Genomic DNA, 20,074 nt, shown 5'->3' on the forward strand with positions numbered 1-20,074 from the left:
GGGCGTGTTCAGGGGGAAGGGACGGCATGAGCAAAGGCCCTGAGGTTACTGAGATTGGGTGCAGCAGGAGCAGAAATACTCCCCTCGCAGCTCAGGCACAGTGCCTGTGGGTCAGAAGCAGGCTGGCGGGGATGAGTTTCCAGCCCAAGTCTTCTGGCTGCAGGGCTGGCCTTTCCCTGATGCTGGATGCCTCTGCGCGGTCCACCTGCCAAGAGGGCCTGTGAGGCCCATGCCCCAGGAGCACGTGCCCGGACACTTCGGACGTGCACAGCAAGTGAGCTAGTCACTCAGCCTTGTCCGACTCTTTGTGACCCCGTGGACTGTCATCTGGCAGGCCCCTCTGTCCATGGGGTTCTCCATGCAGTAACACTGGAGTGGGCTGCCATTTCCTCCTCCAGGGGTCCTCCTGACCCAGGGGTCGAGCCCTGGTCTCCTGTGCAGCAGGCGGGTTCTTTCCCGACTGAGCCCCAAGGGATGCTTCTCCCAGCTGAATTTCAAATCCAGCCTGAGGTTTTTTCCCCTGCACGTTGTTCTAAGGAAATGTTTGATTTAGTTTTTTGACATAAGTAAAATTTTACCCCTTTAATAACCATTAACTGAAATATGTGTTAGAATAACTATATGATTTTTGAACTTGAAACAATTTTATCAACATTTAGTTGATTTACAGTGTTAATTTCTGTTGTACAAATGATTCAGCTATACATATATATATGTATATATACTCTACGAACTTTTAAACTATCAAAACCCAAAAGATATTTTACCAAAATATGTTAATCAGGATGATTTCCATGGGGGTATGCCTGTATTTGTAAAGTGGTTAATGTTAATAGATGATGAGGTTAGGAAATTATTCTTTCTGTATTTTGAGATAATTTCTATGTTGAAAATTAAATTTTAGTTAATTAAAATTTCTAAAATCCAGCTCCTACTTTTCCCATAAAGATAATATTTTAAAGAAAGCATATTGACTTTCAGGTGAGGATGGCAGGTTGAACCCGTGCATACAGTTTCCGTCTCCCAAACACCTGCTGAATAGATAGGAAGGTGACACTTAATAGATCGGCTTCCAGGGCCAGGGTGAGTAAAGGGAGGGAGACAAACCAGGACAGTGTGGGAGCCGGGAGGAGACCTGAGGACTCCGGGCTGTATTCTGCGGCAGGAAAGCCGACACTAACCCTGTTGGCACCCCGGGCTCATCCGAAGGCTCCCAGGAGCTCAAGGCAGCGAGAAGAGACCACAGTGAGGAGCAGAAGACGGGAAGCCGACAGGAAGGGCCAGGGAGATTTGAGACAGACCAAATGGAATCTCTAGAAACAACCCTAACCCACTGGCTAAGTGTCAGATTATAAGTAGCTGAAGAGAGGCTTTGTGAACTAGCTGAAAGGAGTTTAATGAGAACAGCACAGAGGTGACGGGATGGGAAGCGTGACAAGGTGGCTGAGCCTGGGGGGCGGTGCACCCCTGAGCTGCCGCCAGGGGGTCACCTAAGCCCCGGCTGGGGCACCTCGTGAGGGGGCAGGCGGTCTGTCCCTCTGGGTGAGTGCAGGGAGCCTGCTCCGGGGCTCTGAGCCCAAACCTGCAGGCAGTCTCTGCTCAGGCCGGCTGGGGGCCTGAGGGTGCCCTCTGCTCAGACTGTCAGTGATCTGGGGAGGTGTCAGCTCTCCCGCCGCAGCCGAGCGTGGGTCTCCTTTCCCCGGCGGTGATACCTGCGTTGTCTTCCCCGTGCTGGCCCTTCGTGGTGGGGGTGTCCGTCTCTGGGCGCCACTGCCTCCTCCAGGCCTGCTGTCCAGCTTTGAGCGTTTGCTGCTGTTTCCCCATCATGCGTCCCAACCTTCATGAGCTCCCACAGTTGCTTCATGCTGGACATTACTGATGACTGCAGGGTCAGGGCCGTCCTGGACGACATCCACCTTGAGGCCAGTGTGACACAGGCTGGGTGGGAGCTTGTGTGTCCCCGACCTGCGTCACCGCTCCCGAAGCGCCAGCTCTTACTGCGGCCTTGGTGAGCCCTCCTTACTTCCTTTGTGCTGCAGCCAGGAGGGGCAGCCTGCCTGCCGCAAGCCAGGCCCTTGGAGATGGAACAGACTGGAGATGCCCTTCTGCTGTGCCCCGGCTCCTGCTCTCCTCCTCAACCTTCCCTGCTCCTCATGACAGCGGCAGGTGCGGGGCGGGGGCGTTAAATGGCCCCACGAGGACTCTGTTCATCACCAGTGTGACCCAACTGTGGGACAAGGGATCATCGCCCTCTCATTTGGCTCCTCCCAGGGCTGCCTGCATCAGGGGTAACTGGATCCAGGTGCCACATGGTCATTCACCTTTTTCTTACTGTTTATTTCTGCCTCCTTTTTTTTTTCTTTGAGAAGCTTCTCCCTGTTGGGGACAAAGCACCCAGCAGCTTCAGGCCCCAAACCCAGGCTGGGACTTAAGCAGGCAGGCCACATCCTCCCCTGTGGTCCTCTAGGACGTTGCCGCTTCACTGCACCCGTCACGTGGGGCGAGGTGCAGGCAGGGCCTGGGCTCAGACACCTGGAAGGGCTCAGACACCTGGAAGGCCTCAGGGAAGGGGTCTGCTAGCAGAGGAGGGAGAGAAGTGTGGACGGACAGCCTGGCCCAGCTGCGGGGCGTGAGCTCAGACGCTGGCCTTTTAAAAACTGGGGTCTCATTTTCTATCCTGTGAGGTGAGGACCTGGGTGAGAGGGGAAATGTGATCATGCTTTTAGAGCTCTTGCCAAGTGTTTTCTGTATACAGTAGGTGCTCAATAAGTGATGCAGCCAGGGCGAGGGCTGTGCCTGTTGAGACGCTGAAACTGAGGCAGCTTTGTGGAGAAGTGCATCTTCCGGGTCTGGTTGGGCAGTGGCATGTTCCACTCGGGCCACCTGCTGAGCTGTGGGTTCCACGCTTCCTGCCCTGTCTTGGCCTTACAGCTGCTTGCGGGGTGACTGTGCGGGTGGGCTTCTCGTGCCGCCAGAAGGCTGTCTCTGTCCTGACCTGCTGTCCTGGCTGTGCTGCCCAGGGAGCATGGATGCCCCCCCAAAGCTAGGGCAGGGATGGTACTCAGGTGCAGACCAGTGCACGGGGGTGACTGTGGTTCTGGGTTTCTAGGTTCCTGTAGAGGTGACATCCTGCAGTAGCTGCAACCCCACCTGCTTGAGGCACCTCCTGACGCCCGCCCCTCACCCCGTCCCCGCCCAGGCCCCTGCCTTTGGAAACACTGCCTACATCTTCCTTTTTCCTGTGAGCTGTGACCCCAGACAACTGCTGGGGTCAGGTCTTCTCATTCACTGAGCGCTGTGCCCGAGCAGCTGGTCCTTTGGCCTTTGTTGGGACCTTTGACTTTTATGCCCCGATGGAGTCTGTTTTCAGTTGTTCCTGGGATGGTCCCTGAGATGAAGCCCAATTCACGTGCCGACTCTTCTTTCTCACGGACGTGAGCCCCCACCTCTGGAGCTGCACAGCCTTCTCGCGGACCAGGGTGTCTTATCCACTCTTGACTGTCACAGTTTCACATCCTTATGTTGAATGTATCTGGATCTTTAAACATATGCTTTGATGGTCTTTGTCTTACCTAGACCACCCACCCATTTGTATTTATGAAAATTACTGTTTGAATTTATTTCTACCATCTTACCTCATACTCTGTCCTGTCATTGAGAACAGATTCCTCTTTTCTCCATTTGGACTATTTTTTTTTTTTCTTATCTGAACTGGAATTCACTCACTTGACTTCCCTCGTGGCTGCCCTGGGTATTTTAACACAGAGAATTCATTTATCAAAATTTAATTGATATTTTTACTCCCTTCCAAACAGTCTGGAGCTATTAGATACTTCCTCCCAGCTCCTGCTTCCTCTGGGTGGGAGGGCTATGTTTTCTACCTGCTGCCTTCAGGGTATCAGCCTTGGGGTGTCTCCAAGGGTCATCACCCAGGCACGTCCAGGGCTTTCTGTCCATTCCCTTGCCTCTCCTGAGTGGTACAAATGCTCCTCAGATGCACACAGCAGAATGATCCCCATTCCTGGTTTTACTTGGCTTTTGCCCTCCGGGGTTCTGAATTTTTTTCCTGTCTCATCAGCAGATTAAAGTCTTTTTTTCCATAGTTTAAAACTGTCATAATAGTGTGTGTTCTCTCTTAAGAGGGTTGGTCAGAGCTACATGTTTCATTATTGTGACAGAAATGGTAGGGTTCTCCAAAGTCTTTTCTCCCAGGAGGTCCTGGGGCTAGCCTCCTATGTGTGTTTGGGGAGAGCCGTGTCTACAGCATGAGGGCCCCAGTTTTCCCGGTGGCCTGGCTGGCTTGGCCCTGCCAGGAAGGCATTGTCTCTCCTGTTATTGGAACTTGGCTCCTTGGTTTACCGGTGCACGCTGCAGTCACATGTGTTCACACGCTCAGGAGTCTCACAGCCCGCACCATGCAGGCTGTAGGGGCAGAGAGGCCTGGCTGTGGGCCGGGGTCCTGCCCGGCCCCAGCCTGCTGGGGGCAGTGCTGCTGGGCACCAGCCAGTCCAGCTCCCGGGGCTCGTGCTCCAGATGCAGCCCATCAGGAGCCAGCACCGAGCATGTCTGCTCTGCAGCCCGCGGAGGGAGCTGGGCTCAAGCACCTGCTCAGCCACAGGTGACTGGAGCGCACCTGCAGCCGGGTGCTGAGGAGCGGGTGGCAGTCCCCAGTGCTGCAGCCTCGGCCTGGCAGGTCTGTGGGGCGGGGAGGGGCGGCCCTGCCTGCAAGGTGGGGGAGGGCGCCCAGAGGCCCAGTGAGTTCACCGGCGGCTGCACTGCAGGTGCGCAGCCACGGGCGGCTGTCGGCACGTCCCAGTGCATTTTTTGTGAGTTTTCCATGTGTCTCTGCTTCCCCTCCAGCCAGGTGCTTTTCAAGAGGTGGGGGTGCAGAGCTCAGGTGTGGAGTCGGCCTAGGGCTCCTGCTGGCAGCTCCAGGGCCTGCGCGCAGGCAGTCTTAAGGGGTCTTGGCGGGCAGGGAGGTAGGAAACTTCCCTCAGGTGTGGGGTGTTCGTGGAGCATTTTGGGGAGTTGACCAGGACAGAGTGAGGGTGGCCAGTGGTGAGCCTCAGTTACCCGTGGAAACAGGTAGAACATCCACACCTGCCACTGGAGAAGGCCAGACCCGAGACTGAGCAGCAGGGCAGGGCAGCCAGGGGTGTCCTGTCTCCAGTCTCACCCATGGAAGCCTGGCGGAGGGCTGGGCAGGCAGGAGGCGCCCTGGGGAGCAGCCGGTCGCCGCCCCTGTGCTCTGCTCTCCCGCAGTGTCAGGGGCACCCTTTCCTCAGGGAGGCTCTGTGTTCTCCTGGGTGGGGGCAGACGGGGCCAGGAGCGAGCACAAGAGAGTCTGCTTCACTGGAAACTCAGGTCCTTTCACTGCAGTGAGTGCAGTGGACTCGCCGAGCGCAGGTCTGGGTGCTCAGCGAGCACTGGCAGAAGGCAGTGCTCTGGCAGTCACAGGGAGGCTGTCCAGCTACAGGAGTGCCCCTGGCTCCTTCCGCTAGAGTCCAAGCTCGCTCTGCTCACCACACAACAGGCCAGTGAATCCATGAGGTGAGGTGCTGAGGCAAGGAATACTTTATTCAGAGTGCTGGGTGACCAAGAAGATGGCAAACTAATGTCTCAAAGTGACCATCTTGCTGGTGTCTGGATGCCAGGTTCTTTTATGTGTCAGAGACAGGTGGGAGGTGAGGAAACAAAGTAAAAAGGTCATTAATCTTTCGAACATTTACTAGGATGGCAAGCCTCCAGCAGGGGGTTGTGTCATTTTAGTCCTTCGTGCCATCTACAGGTAGACGGCTCTGAACAAAGGCACTTTAACAGTCGGGGAGAGGGGCAGGATTCTCTGAGGCAGCCCACTATGTGTGATTATAATAAGAGCAATGAAAAGCAAGTCAAAGAAACAGTTTCAGCATGGAGTCAGAATTGACTTCTCCATGCAACCCTGCCTTTGTCGGGATCCTGTCCTGTCCTGCTGCCTGGGATCACTGCACTACCCCACACCCCTCCCTGAAGCCCCCATGGGGTTTTGTGGGCCAAGGCATCTGGGGGCTGGGGGCTCAGCCTGGAGGGGTGGGACTGGCTGCCCTCTGGTCTCTGGGGTGACGGAGTGTCAGCGTTGGCCCCCCGTGACCATGCACACCACAGCTATCTCTCACTGACCTCCTAGAGCTGGGGTGCCGTGTGGGGCTGTTCCAGTCACAGGCCAGGCTTTGTGTGAGACCCGGCTCGCGAACATGTGACAGGCGCTCTGCTCCCTCAGCTGTCCTGAAGGGGCCCCGCGTCTGTTGTGTTGGTGAGGAAGCCCAGGAAGGTGAGGAGGAGGCTGTGCCCTGGGGGTGAGCAGAGCAGGGCCTGTGTGTCCTGATGGCCTGCGCGTGACCCTGAGGCCAGGCAGGAGCCGAGTGCTGGCCCCACGGTGGCAGCTTTCTGGGAGCTTGAAGGGCAGCACCAGGCTCCCAGATTCACTGCACGCACGTCCAGTTGACTCCGCACAGCTGTGTCCTTTCTGTGTGGGTGCATCAGACATCCTTTCCCAGAAGGGTCTGAAAAGCTGGTTCTGACCTATAGGCCGATTCTCTGACTTGCCGAGGGGTTAGGTCACAATGTTCAGCATAACGGCATGGCCGGGCGCTAGAGGAGGGAGTCAGTGAGAACAGCTGGGCGGGAGGCGCGGAGGCGGAAATGCCAGCCCGGCCTGTTCCGAGCAGGAGAATGCGGCCTTGTGCCTCCAGCTCAGAGCCAGGCTTTCAGAGCTTGAGACTGAGTTGGGCTCATTGTTCAGAACTTGGAAAACTTATTAAAAACAGCATTGAGAATGGAACGTAGGCCTTCTGGAAATGATGGCTGAGCAGAGACTTGTTTATTCTTCTTCCCTCCCTGAAACTCACTGAAATGGACAAAAAGAATGAAAACTGGGTAACAGGATTTAATCTACAGTGAATCAGGGATAAGCACAGCCGGAGAATGGTGTCAGCCAGACAGGGAGGAGGAGAAGGCGAGAGCCTTGAGCAGGTTGCAGTTTCCCCACTGGAGCACTTGGGAGGGACCGTTGATGACATTTACTTGGCAGAAAGGGGTCTGTGGTCTGCACGGGCCTTGGGGTAAACCAGATGTAGGTGGGTGTCTGGTGAGAGATGAGCTGAAGGAGGAAGGCCCGGGTGTTCCAAGTGCATTTTCTACAAGAGCCAGATTCTTACTGGGTGAGGTGGGGGAGGGAGGGGAAGTGGCCCTCCCCGGGGATGTGCTGGCAGGGCCTTGGGCCTCGTCCCCCTTACGGTGGGGCTGAGAAGAGGCCTCCTGGTCAGTCAGCTTGCAGGTGGGCAGGCGGTCACCTCAGAGGAGCTTTGGCAGGAGGGCCTTCAGATGCCCGTGGAGCCAGCTTCCAGCCCCTCCCCTCACAGCACTGCAGAGGCAGGGGCCCCTGTCCTCAGTCAGAGACCAGGAGACTCTTGCTGGAACCAGAGGAAGAAACATCTGGTTGTGTTTGAGGTGCTGTTGCACGCAGTACGCCAGCCTGCGCAGAGCAGAGAAGAGCCGCACTGGGCGTCCTGGGAACCCAGACAGCCTTACCGGGTGCAGGTGCAACGCTGTCTTCAGTCGGAGTTGGGTTTCTGTCACTTGCAACCAAAAAATGTCCTTGGACCAGAAACTCATTTCCAGAGCAGAGCCTGTAAAGAAATTTGGCGATCAGGCTTTCAGGAGCATCAACGCTGGCAGGGGCTCCCCATTTCTGGCCTGTCCCTGTCCTCATTTGCAGACAGACAGTGACCAGAAGCTAGAGTGGGAGCCTCTTGCAGACACTGGGGGGAGGAGGGGAGGGAGCTGAGCACTTGGGAGAAGAAGTAGGGGCGGGGCTGGCAGAGCCGAGGGCGGGGTACAGGGCTGTGGCAGCCACGAGGGCCCACGAGCAGCGCAGACACAGGGCGGCTGCTGCATCGGGGACTGCGGCCCCAGGACAGCTGCTCTGGCCGGAGAGAACGGCCACACAGAGACAAGCAGACGGAAGATGGCCAGAGAAGTGCCGGGTGAGGAGCTGTGGTTGGTGCTGAAGTCTGGAGAAGAGGCCGTCCAGGGAGGGCAGGAAACGCCCTGGGTTGGAGGGCTGGCTTGCATGTTGCGAGTCGGGTTTGGGAAGAACTGGGTGTGAAATGAACAGCACGGCCCAGGCCGAGGTGCCCAGACAGAACCCCCTGCTCCAGAGAGAGGGCTGTGGGCAGGGCCTGGGGGTGCCCTTGGGAGGAGGGTCCTGGAGTTGGGAGTGTCTGCAGCAGTGGTACTCTGCAGGGGATCTTTGTCTCTTCTCCTCATCCTTGTTACTTGTGTGTCATATCAACATGGACTTAGAAACATTTACTTTATACTTCACATTACAATTTAGTATGGCTTTTTTCTCAGAATGTTCCAGCTTTGGTCACTGGAAGCTCTTTTATTTGGCACTGCTGTCCCTTTGACAGGCCCCTTCACTGTGGGGCTGTGTTTTTGTCTTAAGTCTTCCTAACCTTGTGACTGCAGAACTCTCCCTCCAGGGTCATCGTGTCTGTCTGCTTTCCGCAGTCTCCAAAGATTCTGGGCGTGAGTGTAGGAGCTGCTCTGCCTGTTGCTACTCTTAGGCCCTCTCATGTGTTTGTGTGAACTGACCTGTATACACACGCAACGTCTGTGCAGATCCCCACATTACAGTAAAGGGGGGCAGGCGCCTGCCCAGGACGCCACCTCCAGTCCACCACCTCGCGGGTTGTGGATGCCTCCCTCGCTGGTTCCTGACTGTCCACTGCTGCTGCTCCTCACTCCTTCAGATGTCTCCCTGAAGTGGGAGGCATGTGAACGGAAAGGTGTGAAAGCAATGGCGTGGAACCCAGAGAGCTTTTGTAAACCAAGACATGCGCGATGGCGGCCCGCGGCGCTGGTGACTCCAGGTCAGGTTTCTGTCTCTCACCCCTGGGAGACACACCCACGCGCCGCTGGGGACGGTGAGCAGGTCCGGGTTGCCGCAGTGGCCCCCTGTGCTGAGGCTGGGCTGTGGGCCCCCGGTGGGAGAGCTCCCCCGCGCCCGCAGCCCCGACGTGCGCGCCCGCAGCCCCGACGTGCGCGCCCGCAGCCCCGACGTGCGCGCCCGCAGCCCCGACGTGCGCGCCCGCAGCCCCGACGTGCGCGCCCGCAGCCCCGACGTGCGCGCCCGCAGCCCCGACGTGCGCGCCCGCAGCCCCGACGTGCGCGCCCGCAGCCCCGACGTGCGCGCCCGCAGCCCCGACGTGCGCGCCCGCAGCCCCGACGTGCGCGCCCGCAGCCCCGACGTGCGCGCCCGCAGCCCCGACGTGCGCGCCCGCAGCCCCGACGTGCGCGCCCGCGGTGGGTCTTTTGCGCCTCAGCCACTCGGCTGGGCACGCCAGTGTCCTAGGGTGCTTTTAGTTAGCATTTCCCAGTGACGAAAGAGGTGGCGCACAATTCTGTCTGCGTTTACTGGATTTTTTTTTTTTAAGTGTGTTTTCAAGTCTTTTGTCTTTTTTTCTGTCAAATATTAGGTTTTTCTTATTTATTCCTAGGAACCTTATATGAGTTCTGGAAATAGTCCTTTGTTAGGTCAGATAGGTACACACGCATATGTAATGCATTATACATATTCTGTGCAGCAAATACCTCCCACCCAGGGTTTGTGTTTTTGCTTGTAATAGGAAGAAAATGTCTATTTTTAAAGATTTTATTGACTTATAGCTGATTTACAATGTTGTATTAGTTTCTGGTGTACGGTGCAGCGATTCAGTATACATATATATGTTCTTTTTCCTATTCTTCCCCATTATGGTTTATCACAGGATCTTGAATTCAGTTCCCTGTGCTATACAGTAGGAGTTTATACATCCTATATATAGTTTGTATCTGCTAATCTCAAATTCCCTATCCTTCCCTCCCCCACACCTCCCTTTGCCAACACAAGTTCCTTCTCTGTCTGTGAGTCTGTTTCATAGACAAGGTCATTTGTGTTATAGTTTATATTTCATGTAAAAGTGATATCATATGGGATTTGTCGTTCTCTTTCTGAGTTCCTTCCCTTAGTATGGTATCTCCAGGTCCATCCATGTTGCTGCAGACGGCATCATTTCACTGTTTTATATGCCTGAGTAATACCCACAATGGTAAAGATTTATAAACAGAGGTTCTTAGGTTGTAGTCCAATTTTTAATGCTTCTTTTGTCGTGAGTGGTTTTGTGTCTGATTAAGTGTACCTACTCCAAGACCACAAAGATTTTTTTCTGCATTTTCTCTAAAAGTCTTACTGTTTCACTTTATTTATCTATTTTTGGCTGGGGGGTGGTCTTCATTGCCATGCGCAGGCTTCCCTAGTTGCCGCGTGCGTGCTCAGTTGCCCCGAGGTGTGTGCGGTCTTAGTTCCCTGACCAGGCATGGAACCTGTGTCCCCTGCACTGGAAGGCGGGTTCTTAACCTCTGGACCACCAGGGAAGTCACCTTATTGTTGTGTCTTTAACGTTTGGAGCAGTGGTTTACCTAGAATTGAGTTTGATGTATCGGATGAGGAAGGGGTCGAGGTTCATTGTTTCCCATGTGTAAATTGTGCCATTGCAGCACCATTTTGGAACAGCCCCTCGGTTGTAAATCCGGGCCCTGTGTGTGTGTAGACCACCCTCAAGTGCTGCCCAGCCTCACCGCGGACACCCACCTGGAAGCACCAGTGGGTGGTGCCGTCCCTGTTCAAAAGCAAGGACCCTGCTCTCAGAGGAGCAGGCAACTCGCCCAGAGCCAGCTGGCGAGGGGTCTGAATGCCCTCCCCAGGAGCCAGATCCCAGCTGGGTTCAGGGTCGGGCACTTCATTCTCACCAGCGACCTGGGCCATGAAAAGGGCTGGGCTGGCTGTTGTTGGTGCCGCAAACCCCAAGGCATAACATCGTGGCTTCTGCTGTCTTGTAGGGCGATGCCTTCCTGACTGATGCTGGAGGGCGTCCCGATGACCGGCTGACGGCCGTCCGCCTGGCTCCTGAAGAAGAGGCTGCCATGTCCCAGGCGCAGGACTACGAGTGCGAGAGCCAGCATGCCGGCCTGCTGGAGTCTCGGGTGTCAGGGTCCAGCACGAGGTGAGGAGGCTGAGCCGCGGGACCAGAGGAGCCGGAGCCTTTGGCTCAGCTCGGCAGCAGGCACGTGGGGCTGGCCCGGCCACTGTGCTGCAGGCCGGGGAGGGCTTCTCCGTGGGCAGTGGGCGCCCTGCCAGCCCCCAGCTGGACCCTGCCCCTTAGGCCCTCTCTCGGCATCCATGCCGGGGCAGGCAGCTGCAGGTGGTCACTTTCGTTTGTGTAATTTATGGCATAATTTGGGAATAATTCCACAAGTTGCCCAAAGAAGAGTGCAGTGTACGTTGGGGCCCTTTACCCGGATTCACGCTCTGGTGGCTGTGTGGTCACTGCTCCCCCCACCCTGCTCTGGGCCACTGGCAGGGTGGGGCCTGTGTCCCAGCACAGGGGCCGCCATGTGGCTTGAGGCTCCCGTCTCCTGCGCTGCTGTTTGCCTTTGGCCCCTGGTTCCCTGCCTCCTTCTTGACGTTTCTGGCCCCTCCAGTGCCTTTCACCCCGCGGCTGCTGCATGTCCCCTGGAACATCTCCACTTCTTGTCTCTGCCTTTTGTGACATCGACATCTTTCCAGTGGACAGATTGAGCCCTTGGTTTGGTCTGTCTGAGGGCTTCTGAGTGGACTGTGCCCCTCTGCAGGATCACTGCCACCCGCCACCCCTGCTCTCGGGACAGTGGCTGTTTTTCCTGCCCCTGCACACCTCACCAGCTTTGGGGCTTCGACCCTTTCTGGGCCTTCCTGGGGTGGGTGTGGAGCCGGCCAGCCTCCCAGCCACGGCACCCGGCCTACTCCGGGGGGCCAGTGCCCGGCGTCTTGCATTCACTTGAACCTCTCCACGTGGAATCATGAGTTTGTTGTTTTACGTGGTTTATCGTTTATTCCGCACTTTGGGTCCTATCGCAGGGCCCCGTGTCACAGGCGACGTGTTTGGCCACACCTGCTTCCCTTTCTCCTGATAGATTGCCTGGGACACACTTGGCACCCATTAGGCTCTTCTGGAAGTGAGTCTTTGAACAGGTCACTGTCTGAAGTGAAAGTCTGCAGAACTTGGAGAACAGAGAAGCAGTTGTCCACGCAGCCCCTGGGCGCTGGGGAGAGGCCGCGGCCGGTCACACCCAGAGACCGCCGCCATCTTGAGTCTTCCTCCCACTTCATGCCAGACACTGTCGGCAGATGAATCTCCCTCAGACTCGACAGTTTCCACAGTGTGGCTGGGCCACGGTGGTCCGTCCATCACCCGCAGGTTCTGACCCTTCTCAGCCATGTTCCCTGCCGCTCCCACTGACTGGAGCTTGGTGTGGGCGACACTGACCCCAGGGACAGGCGTGTCTGCTCGGTCCACTTGGGGTCTGCACAGAGCCTGCCTTCCCCCCAGGCCATGGGGTCTGCTGCGACCCACCTTACTCCCAACCCTCACCAGACTCCGGGTTCCAGCATATTCTCTGCCCCCTGGGTCCCTGGGGTCTTCATTAAAAGTGCTGTGGGGGGCACCCAGAACGTTCTTCTGAGAAAATGGGGTCCTGCCCACATGCACACAGTAGTGTGCTGAAAAGGAACCAGCTTCTTTTCTTTATTCAGAGAGAACTACCACCAGTAAATTTATTTGAAAGTGTATTTAGAGGTAGAAAAGGAGCTTCCCTGGGGCTCACAGTGTTCAGTCCAGTACTTTCTGAGCATCTCTGCTGGGCTGGGCCTTCCTTGGGCACCTCCGCCCTTTGTCCCGGCTGATCCCATGCCGCAGCTCGAGGGGCAAGCAGGCCATCAGCTGAGGGGGATCGCAGAATTCACTTCCCTGAAGCGAGGAGTGAGGTCACAGGAGCGAGGTCTCCAGGCCCTTTTGTCCCTGTGAGGAGTGCCCTCGGGCAGTGCCTTCTGGCTGCCAAGCGTGGGGGCTGTGTCCTCAGGCTGAGAGTGGACGGTGCCGGCTGAGCTGTGTTGGAGGAATCTCCATTCTAGGGGGTGAGGGAGCACGAGGCTTCCCAGTTAAAAGTGCCAGGTTCCCAAATTTAGAAGTTTGCTCTGCCCTCTGTGTGGAGAACAGCCAGCCAGCAGGCAAGAGCGGACGAGTTGGGCCTCACACCCTAGCTGGGCAGGGTGATGGCAGTGGAGGTTGGGCTTGGGAGGGGCTTCTGGGGACACGGATGACAATGGGCACACATGAGGCCTCCTGCCCACTTTCCGCGGGCACTGGCCTTGCAGGGTCGCTAGAGATCAGAGGCCACGCGAGGCCTGCGGGGCCCAGAGATGCTGCAACCTGTGGGCACTGCTGCAGGACTGCCCCGCCCTCTGCGTCGAGGGTACCCTCTCACGGCCCTGTCCCTCTAGCCGTCCGATCCCACGATGCCTACTCAGCCCTGCCCCACCTTCTGCAGAATGGCGGGTTAGGCGGTGGTCCCACGCTTGCAAGCACAGAGCCCCAGCGCCCTCCCCCACTGGGCTGCCTGGTATGGCCATGCTGCAGGGGTTGCTGCCCCGACATGGCCAGGCCCCTCAGGCTGCCCCCTCCTGTGTTCCCTCCGCCAGCCCTCAGGGTCCTCAGGGCTCTCCCTCTTTACTGCTCCTCATCTCCTGCCCCTCTCGGCGCACACCTTCTAGCTGCTGTACCCTGCCCACTCGGCCAGCCTACCTTGGCTCTGAGAGCTTCCAGAAGACACTGTGCATCCAAAAGAGGCCCCCGAGCCTGCAGGGCGTGTGTGTGTGTGTGGTGGGGGCTCATATCTGGGTGTGAGTGTGTGAGTGTGTGTGGTGGGGGCTCATAGCTGGGTGTGAGAGTGTGGAGTGTGTGTGTGGTGGAGACTCATATCTGGGTGTGAGAGTGTGGAATGTGTGTGTGTTGGGGGCTCATATCTGGGTGTGAGAGTGTGGAGTGTGTGTGGTGGGGGCTCATATCTGGGTGTGAGAGTGTGGAGTGTGTGTGGTGGGGGCTCATATCTGGGTGTGAGAGTGTGGAGTGTGTGTGTGGTGGGGGCTCATATTTGGGTGTGAGAGTGTGGAGTGTGTGTGTGGTGGGGGCTCATATCTGGGTGTGAGAGTGTGTGTGTGTGTGTGTGGTGGGGGCTCATATCTGGGTGTGAGAGTGTGTGAGTGTGTGTGGTGGGGGCTCATCTGTGTGTGAGAGTGAGGAGTGTATGTGTGGTGGGGACTCATATCTGGGTGTGAGTGTGTGTGTGGTGGGGGCTCATATCTGGGTGTGAGAGTGTGTGTGTGTGAGAGTGTGTAGTGCAGGCTTATCGCCCTGCAGGGTTGTGCCTTCTCTCCTTCCCGCCCTGAGCACATTTGGCCTCAAAGGGCGGGATGAGGTTCTCAGAGAAGATTGTCAACACTGTCCCCTCAGTCCTCTGCTAAAGCCCACCTGTGCTCCCGCCTGGAAAATTGGGCTTGCAGCAGAGAGTAAGGAGACGGGTGCTCCCCTTCTCTGCAGGTTCTGGAAGCTTCTGACCAACCCAGTGCTGGTGAGGACCAGGCCTATCACAGAAGTGGTATTTAAAGGATTGTTACTTGTGTAGAAACTTGGAAGCAGAGTGAAATATGCTACCTACCTGTCAGCTGGAGCAAATTGCCTTATTCTGAACAGTTTTAATTTACACTTTTTTTTAAGGACCTTAGGTGGATGACAGGCTTGTCCTCGGGGCGGGGTGTGCTTGGGGGGCTTTTGGGGGGTACCAGCTCTGCTTTTGACTGTGACAGCACAGTGATGTTGGCGTCCCCTCCCTCTGCGGGTGATGGGTGGCGCTGGCAGCCAGTGATGGCTGCTGCTAAGAGCAGCCAAGCATCCGGGAGGGACGTGATGCGGTCTGGGAGGACGGTGAGCAGTACCCATGGCCCAGCCCCCTGTGGATGGGGAGCCAGAACCCAGGGCAGCCCTGATGTGGGGCCGGGCAGAAGACCCTGCCACCAAGGACTGGGCCCTGATGAGCGTTTAGAAAATCGGGAGTGGATGGAATTTCTGTAAGCTCTGGTTTTACTCTGTATGTGAGGAGATTTCTTGCTTTTGAGGCTGGCAGACATGAGGAAGGTCTGGTGCTGGATACGCCAGTCCGCGGACGTGCGGCCCAGAGCATGTGGCCTGACGGGCGGGATCCTTGGTCTTGAGATGGGTGGGGTCCCCCAGCCCTGCCTAACGCCGCCCTCTCCCCCAGGCTGGAGTGGGTGGAGATCATCGAGCCGCGCACGCGTGAGCGCATGTACGCCAACCTGGTCACTGGCGAGTGCGTGTGGGACCCGCCGACCGGCGTGCGCATCAAGCGGACCAGCGAGAACCAGTGGTGGGAGCTCTTCGACCCCAACACGTCGCGCTTCTACTACTACAACGCCAGCACCCAGCGCACTGTGTGGCACCGGCCGCAGGATTGCGACATCATCCCCCTGGCCAAGCTGCAGACCCTGAAACAGAACACGGAGTCGCCGCGCGCCTCGGCGGAGAACAGCCCCGGGCGGGGCAGCAGCGTCAGCCGCGATGGCAGCACCAGCTCGTCCCTGGAACCCGAGCTGGACGCCGGTGACAGGGCGCTGGAGCCTGTGGGCCGCGCCAGCCGGCAGGCCGCGCCGGGGATGGTGAAGGACGAGGGCGACAGGTGAGGCAGGCCCCTGCACCCTGCCGCCTCTGGGGGACCACCCGCTCCCTTGTGCCCACCGGGGCAGAGCTGGCCGAGGCCCTCTGGGCCCTGCTGGGGCTGGAGTGTCTCTGGATAGTTGTGAAATTGTTTGGTTCTCTCCACTGTGGGAAGTGCTCCCGGGATGGGGGCACCCCAGAGCTGGCCTCCAGAGCTCCTGCGATGGAGGGGTGCCCTCCCCAGGCCCGCCTGCCTGTTGTTCTCTGGACGCAGATCCATGGGGGTCCGTCGGCCGACCCCACCTAACTCCAGGCCTCCCTGCCCGAGCTTGACTGACCTCGCCAGCACTGAGGGCGAGAGGTGAGGGCATCACCCCTGTCTTGCAGAGGAAGGTCTGAGGCGGTCAGCACCGGGGCAGAGCCCTGTCCTGGGCGCCCCAGGGTGTCGACTTGTCCAGCAGCCGCTGTGGCTGTTTTCCCTCCTGGTCTTGCAGACAGTGAGGCCATGGACACCTGGGCCCCCACGTCCCGCTGGCCTCACATCTGGATGTCACCCCCCTGTGCTTGTGCGCCCCGAGTGCCCGTATGGCAGAGCCTGAACCGCAGGGAGCTGCTCTCCAGGGCCAGCACTCAAGGGTCCCAGTCCAGAAGAAATGGCTGGAGGGCATGTGACCTGGATAAACCCTGATAGGCTGGAAGTTACCAGAGAGAAGCCAGGGAGGAGCAGAAATGGGACATGGGCCTTGGAGACCAGGCAGGCTAGGTTTCACCTGGGGACAGTGGAAGTCACAAAGTAGTTGAAAGCCGACTTAGGCTGTGGGTCTGTTTGCTCCTGGGAGGATGACATGCCAGGCCGGGGGTGCAGTGCCTGTGCTGAGGGTGTGCGGGAGCCTGGCACGCACAGGGCAAGGCTGTGGGCAGGGGCCTGGGCACGCGAGCCAGAGCAGCCTGAGAGGTTGCTGGGAATTGTCTTCATGAAGCAGAGCCTGGGATGGTCCCCAAGGAAAAAGCAAGCAAGTGAGCTTTAAAGACAGCCCTGCATCCCTCTGGTGTTCTGGCAAGCTCAGACCGGTGCCGCTGCCTGTCCAGCAGACGTGACAGCCTCTGGGCCCAGGTCACCTGCGGCATTGCTGGTGGCGATTGCTGGCTCTTCACTGCAGGCCGGTGAGGGGCTGGACTCTTCTTAGGTTCTGTTGGCAGACGTCCTGCGGGCCAGGGGTGTCCTCTTCCCAGAAGTGTCTGGGGTGTGGTATGGTGACTCGGATCATGGTGTTGCCTTTGGATCGGCCTCCCACGAGGAGCTTAGTTGGAGGTGGATTAGAATTGTGTTTAAACTGTGGGGCAGTTTGGGGGACTAGGCACCTTGCTTGTGTCATTTTCTCCCATTCATGAAAGTAGTACATTTTATACATTTTCCCCCAAAGACCTTGCATTTTTTTAAGGTTTATTTTTAGATACCATATAAAGTCGTATTGTATGATCATTATTGGCATTCAGGTACTACTTTTTAAAAATTAATTTTATTTATTTAATTTATCTTTGACATTGCTGCACGGGCTTTTCTCTCGTTCCGTTGAGCGGGGACTACTGTCTGGTTGTGGTGTGCAGGCTTTTCATTGCCCAGCTTCTCTTGTGGGCACGGGCTCTGGAGCGCGCGGGCTTTGGTAGTTGTGGAGCACGGGCTCAGTGGCTGCAGTCCCCGGCTCTGGAGCACGGGCTCAGTGGTTGTGGCGCAAGGGCTTAGTTGCCCCGTAGCACGTGGGATCTTCTCAGGCCAGGGATCGAACCCATGTTTCTTTCCTGTATTAGCAGGTAGATTCTTTATCACTGAGCCACCAAGGAAGGCCCCAGATGTCATATTTATACGTCAGTTCTGTTTTTACACTTGCTGAGTTCTTATTACAGTCGAGCACACTGTCTCCAGAGTTGCCTGTGACTCCACCAGCTGTCCCAAGCTGGCCGGTTCTCCCCGAAGAGGTGGGGCCAGGGAGGCAGGCAGGCCGATGGCCCCGCGACCCTGTGCGTCGGGCTGGGACGTCCCTTTCTCTTATTAGGTTTCTCAGCATGAGTGGGTGGGGAATCCTATCCAGTATGTTTCTGTGTCTTGTGGGTTGAATTTGCCCCGTCCTGTTCTCAGCACCTGTGAATGTGACCTTGTGGAGACACAGGGCTGTTGTGGACACCGTTGGTTAAGCTGAGATGGGCCCTCCTGCGGTGGGCAGGGCTGTGGTCCCTCAGGACTATTGTCCTTGCAAGAATACGGAGACACACAGGACGACACCCTGCTGGCCGAGGCAGACAGTTTCTCTTCTCTGTTAGCTCTAGGGTTCTCTGTGTGTTTGTTAGGTCAGATCTGTTAATTGCATCAGTTGAGTTCTTTACTAAATTTTGATCTGCCGAGACACATGGATTCTGGGAGGTGAGTCCCCCCCCCCACCCCCCGGGTGGTGGGAGTGGTCTGTCCCTTCTTCCTGTCTCCCGCTGCTGCTGTCCTTATGCGTGGAAGCTGTGGGTTGGCTTTAGGGAGGTTGGCAGTCAGGTTTTTCCAGCACGTTTCCCTGTGTCGTATTGCTGATGCTTTCTGCCTTGACTTGTGCTTGGGAACCAGGGTCAGCCACTTCCACATGGTTCATATTTGGCCCCGAACAGCTGTCCTTCTTGCGTGTGTTAGGTGTCTTCCTCCTCAGGAACCTCTAGGGTCTGGTCACCTTCACCTGTTCTAACACTTGGCCTTGGTGTGGTGGGATGGTTGTGGGGTGCTTCGTGGGGACCCCTGATGCAGCGGAGGAGGTGGTGTCACCTCGGCTCCTCCAGGTCAGGCCCTTCCCGCCCCTTCCTCCTGTGCTTTCCCATGTGCCGCACGCATGCATTGCTGCCCGGCGTGTTCCTGGGTACCCCCCCAGGATGCTGCATTCACCCCGCAGCCGGGGGAAGCCTGCACCCTGGCTCTGCACCTGGGGCCCGTTGGGGGCCTGGGGCAAAGTGCTGGGCAGGCAGAGCCTCGGGTGTGAGGTGGCTGCTTCTGCAGACTTGCTCTTGCTCAGTGTGCAGGCGGCCTCACCCCACAGACCCCCTCACACCTGCTGATGGTCCCTGGAGCCCTTGATTTTGATGCAAGCAAGTTTACTGTAATTTTTACCTTGTTTGTTTTTAATGTTTTGTTTAAAAAGTTCTTTCCTGGCCTTGGTGCAAAGGTATTTGCTTACGTGTCTTGTGTGTTAACTGCGGCCTGCATCCGCCCACACCACGTGCTGCCCTGTGCCCTGGCCACGCTGTCTGTGTGCTGTCTCGGGCCATCACCTCTCAAGGAAACATTTCTGTCTCCCTTTGTATTTACGACCATCTTAGCTAATTGTGGGCATTCCTTCTACCATTCAAGGCCTGGAGTTTAAGCTCCTCAGAAAACCCAGGTGGCTTTGCATGCTTAATAGACTAGTTCAGTGTGAACGTAATGTTTGTTTGCGCTGAGACACCAGAACATTCACGTGACTGGCTTTATTGCACTGGTCTGGAACCAGTAGTGTAGCTCAGAAAGTGTGTCTCCTGTGTGGGAATGGGAATCTTGTTTCTTGTTCCAATTTCTGCAGCCCGAGAAAGAGAAGCTAAAGGAGCTTGATGCTGCTTGTGACTCAGACATCCATTGTCATCAAAATGACTGTTGCAGTCTCAGTGTCTCATATAAGCACTGTTTGCCTTATAATTTTAGGTTGAATTCATTGAGAAACATTGTCAAATCTAAAAAATCCCCTCACATTCAATGTTTGATGATAGTAGTTGAGTAGAATCTTTTCTCAAAGAGAAAATTTCAGTCTAGGCCATGAGTTTTTTAAACACTGCAGCAAAGCTGTCTTGTTTTCAAGCTTTTCAACTGCTGTGTAGTTGGTCAGGTTGGGATACTTCCCTTCAGTTCCTGACACAAACCTGTGGGACCACTGGTGACCGACTCCAGGAGGGTGGAGGATGCTGGCGGCCTGGGGGGCTGCCTCACAGCTCACGACGGGCTGCTGAGTGCCTGCCTGCTTCTGGGGCTCACCGTGCCCCCTCAGTGCCAGCCTGTGCTCTGTGCCGGCCCCCAGCGCGTGTTTTAAGCATGGTCAGTCATGACAATCTCAGCTGCACTTGAGGCTGGACTGAATTAGGTGTTTCCTCAGTTTCTTTGGTGGTAATTTCACCTGTAGTCATTCCACAGAGATGACTCGTGGAGGCCAGTTCCCCAGTCCTGTCAAGCTCAGCTCTGACTCCTTAGTGCAGTGACAGCGTGGAGAAGCGCCAGGAGCCCCGGCACCCCCCGGGTCCCGCTGCCGAGCAGCTCTCAATGTCCTCCCCTCTCCCCAGCACTGTCCGTGCTTCGAGGCTGCTGGTCTAAAGCAGGCTTGTTTCCTCTGGACACATGCCCTCAGCTGCCGTTGTCGGCATAGTTTGATACTTGTCGTCCCTGAACAGCG

The 20,074-nt window shown here is 56.8% G+C and overlaps 1 protein-coding gene across 2 annotated transcripts in view; it reads left to right on the top strand.

The window, feature by feature from the left end:
• Positions 1-20,074, top strand: part of ARHGAP39 (Rho GTPase activating protein 39) — a 50,229-nt gene that overhangs the window by 7,866 nt on the left and 22,289 nt on the right. For both annotated transcript variants that reach the window (XM_052651438.1, XM_052651439.1), the window contains exons 2-3: positions 10,924-11,087; positions 15,217-15,651. In XM_052651438.1, coding sequence (XP_052507398.1) covers positions 10,924-11,087; positions 15,217-15,651 — 599 coding nt within the window. The remainder of the gene's footprint in view (positions 1-10,923; positions 11,088-15,216; positions 15,652-20,074) is intronic.

The sequence above is a fragment of the Budorcas taxicolor genome, chromosome 14 (genome assembly GCF_023091745.1).
Source record: "Budorcas taxicolor isolate Tak-1 chromosome 14, Takin1.1, whole genome shotgun sequence".
In the NCBI taxonomy this organism is placed as follows: domain Eukaryota; kingdom Metazoa; phylum Chordata; class Mammalia; order Artiodactyla; family Bovidae; genus Budorcas; species Budorcas taxicolor.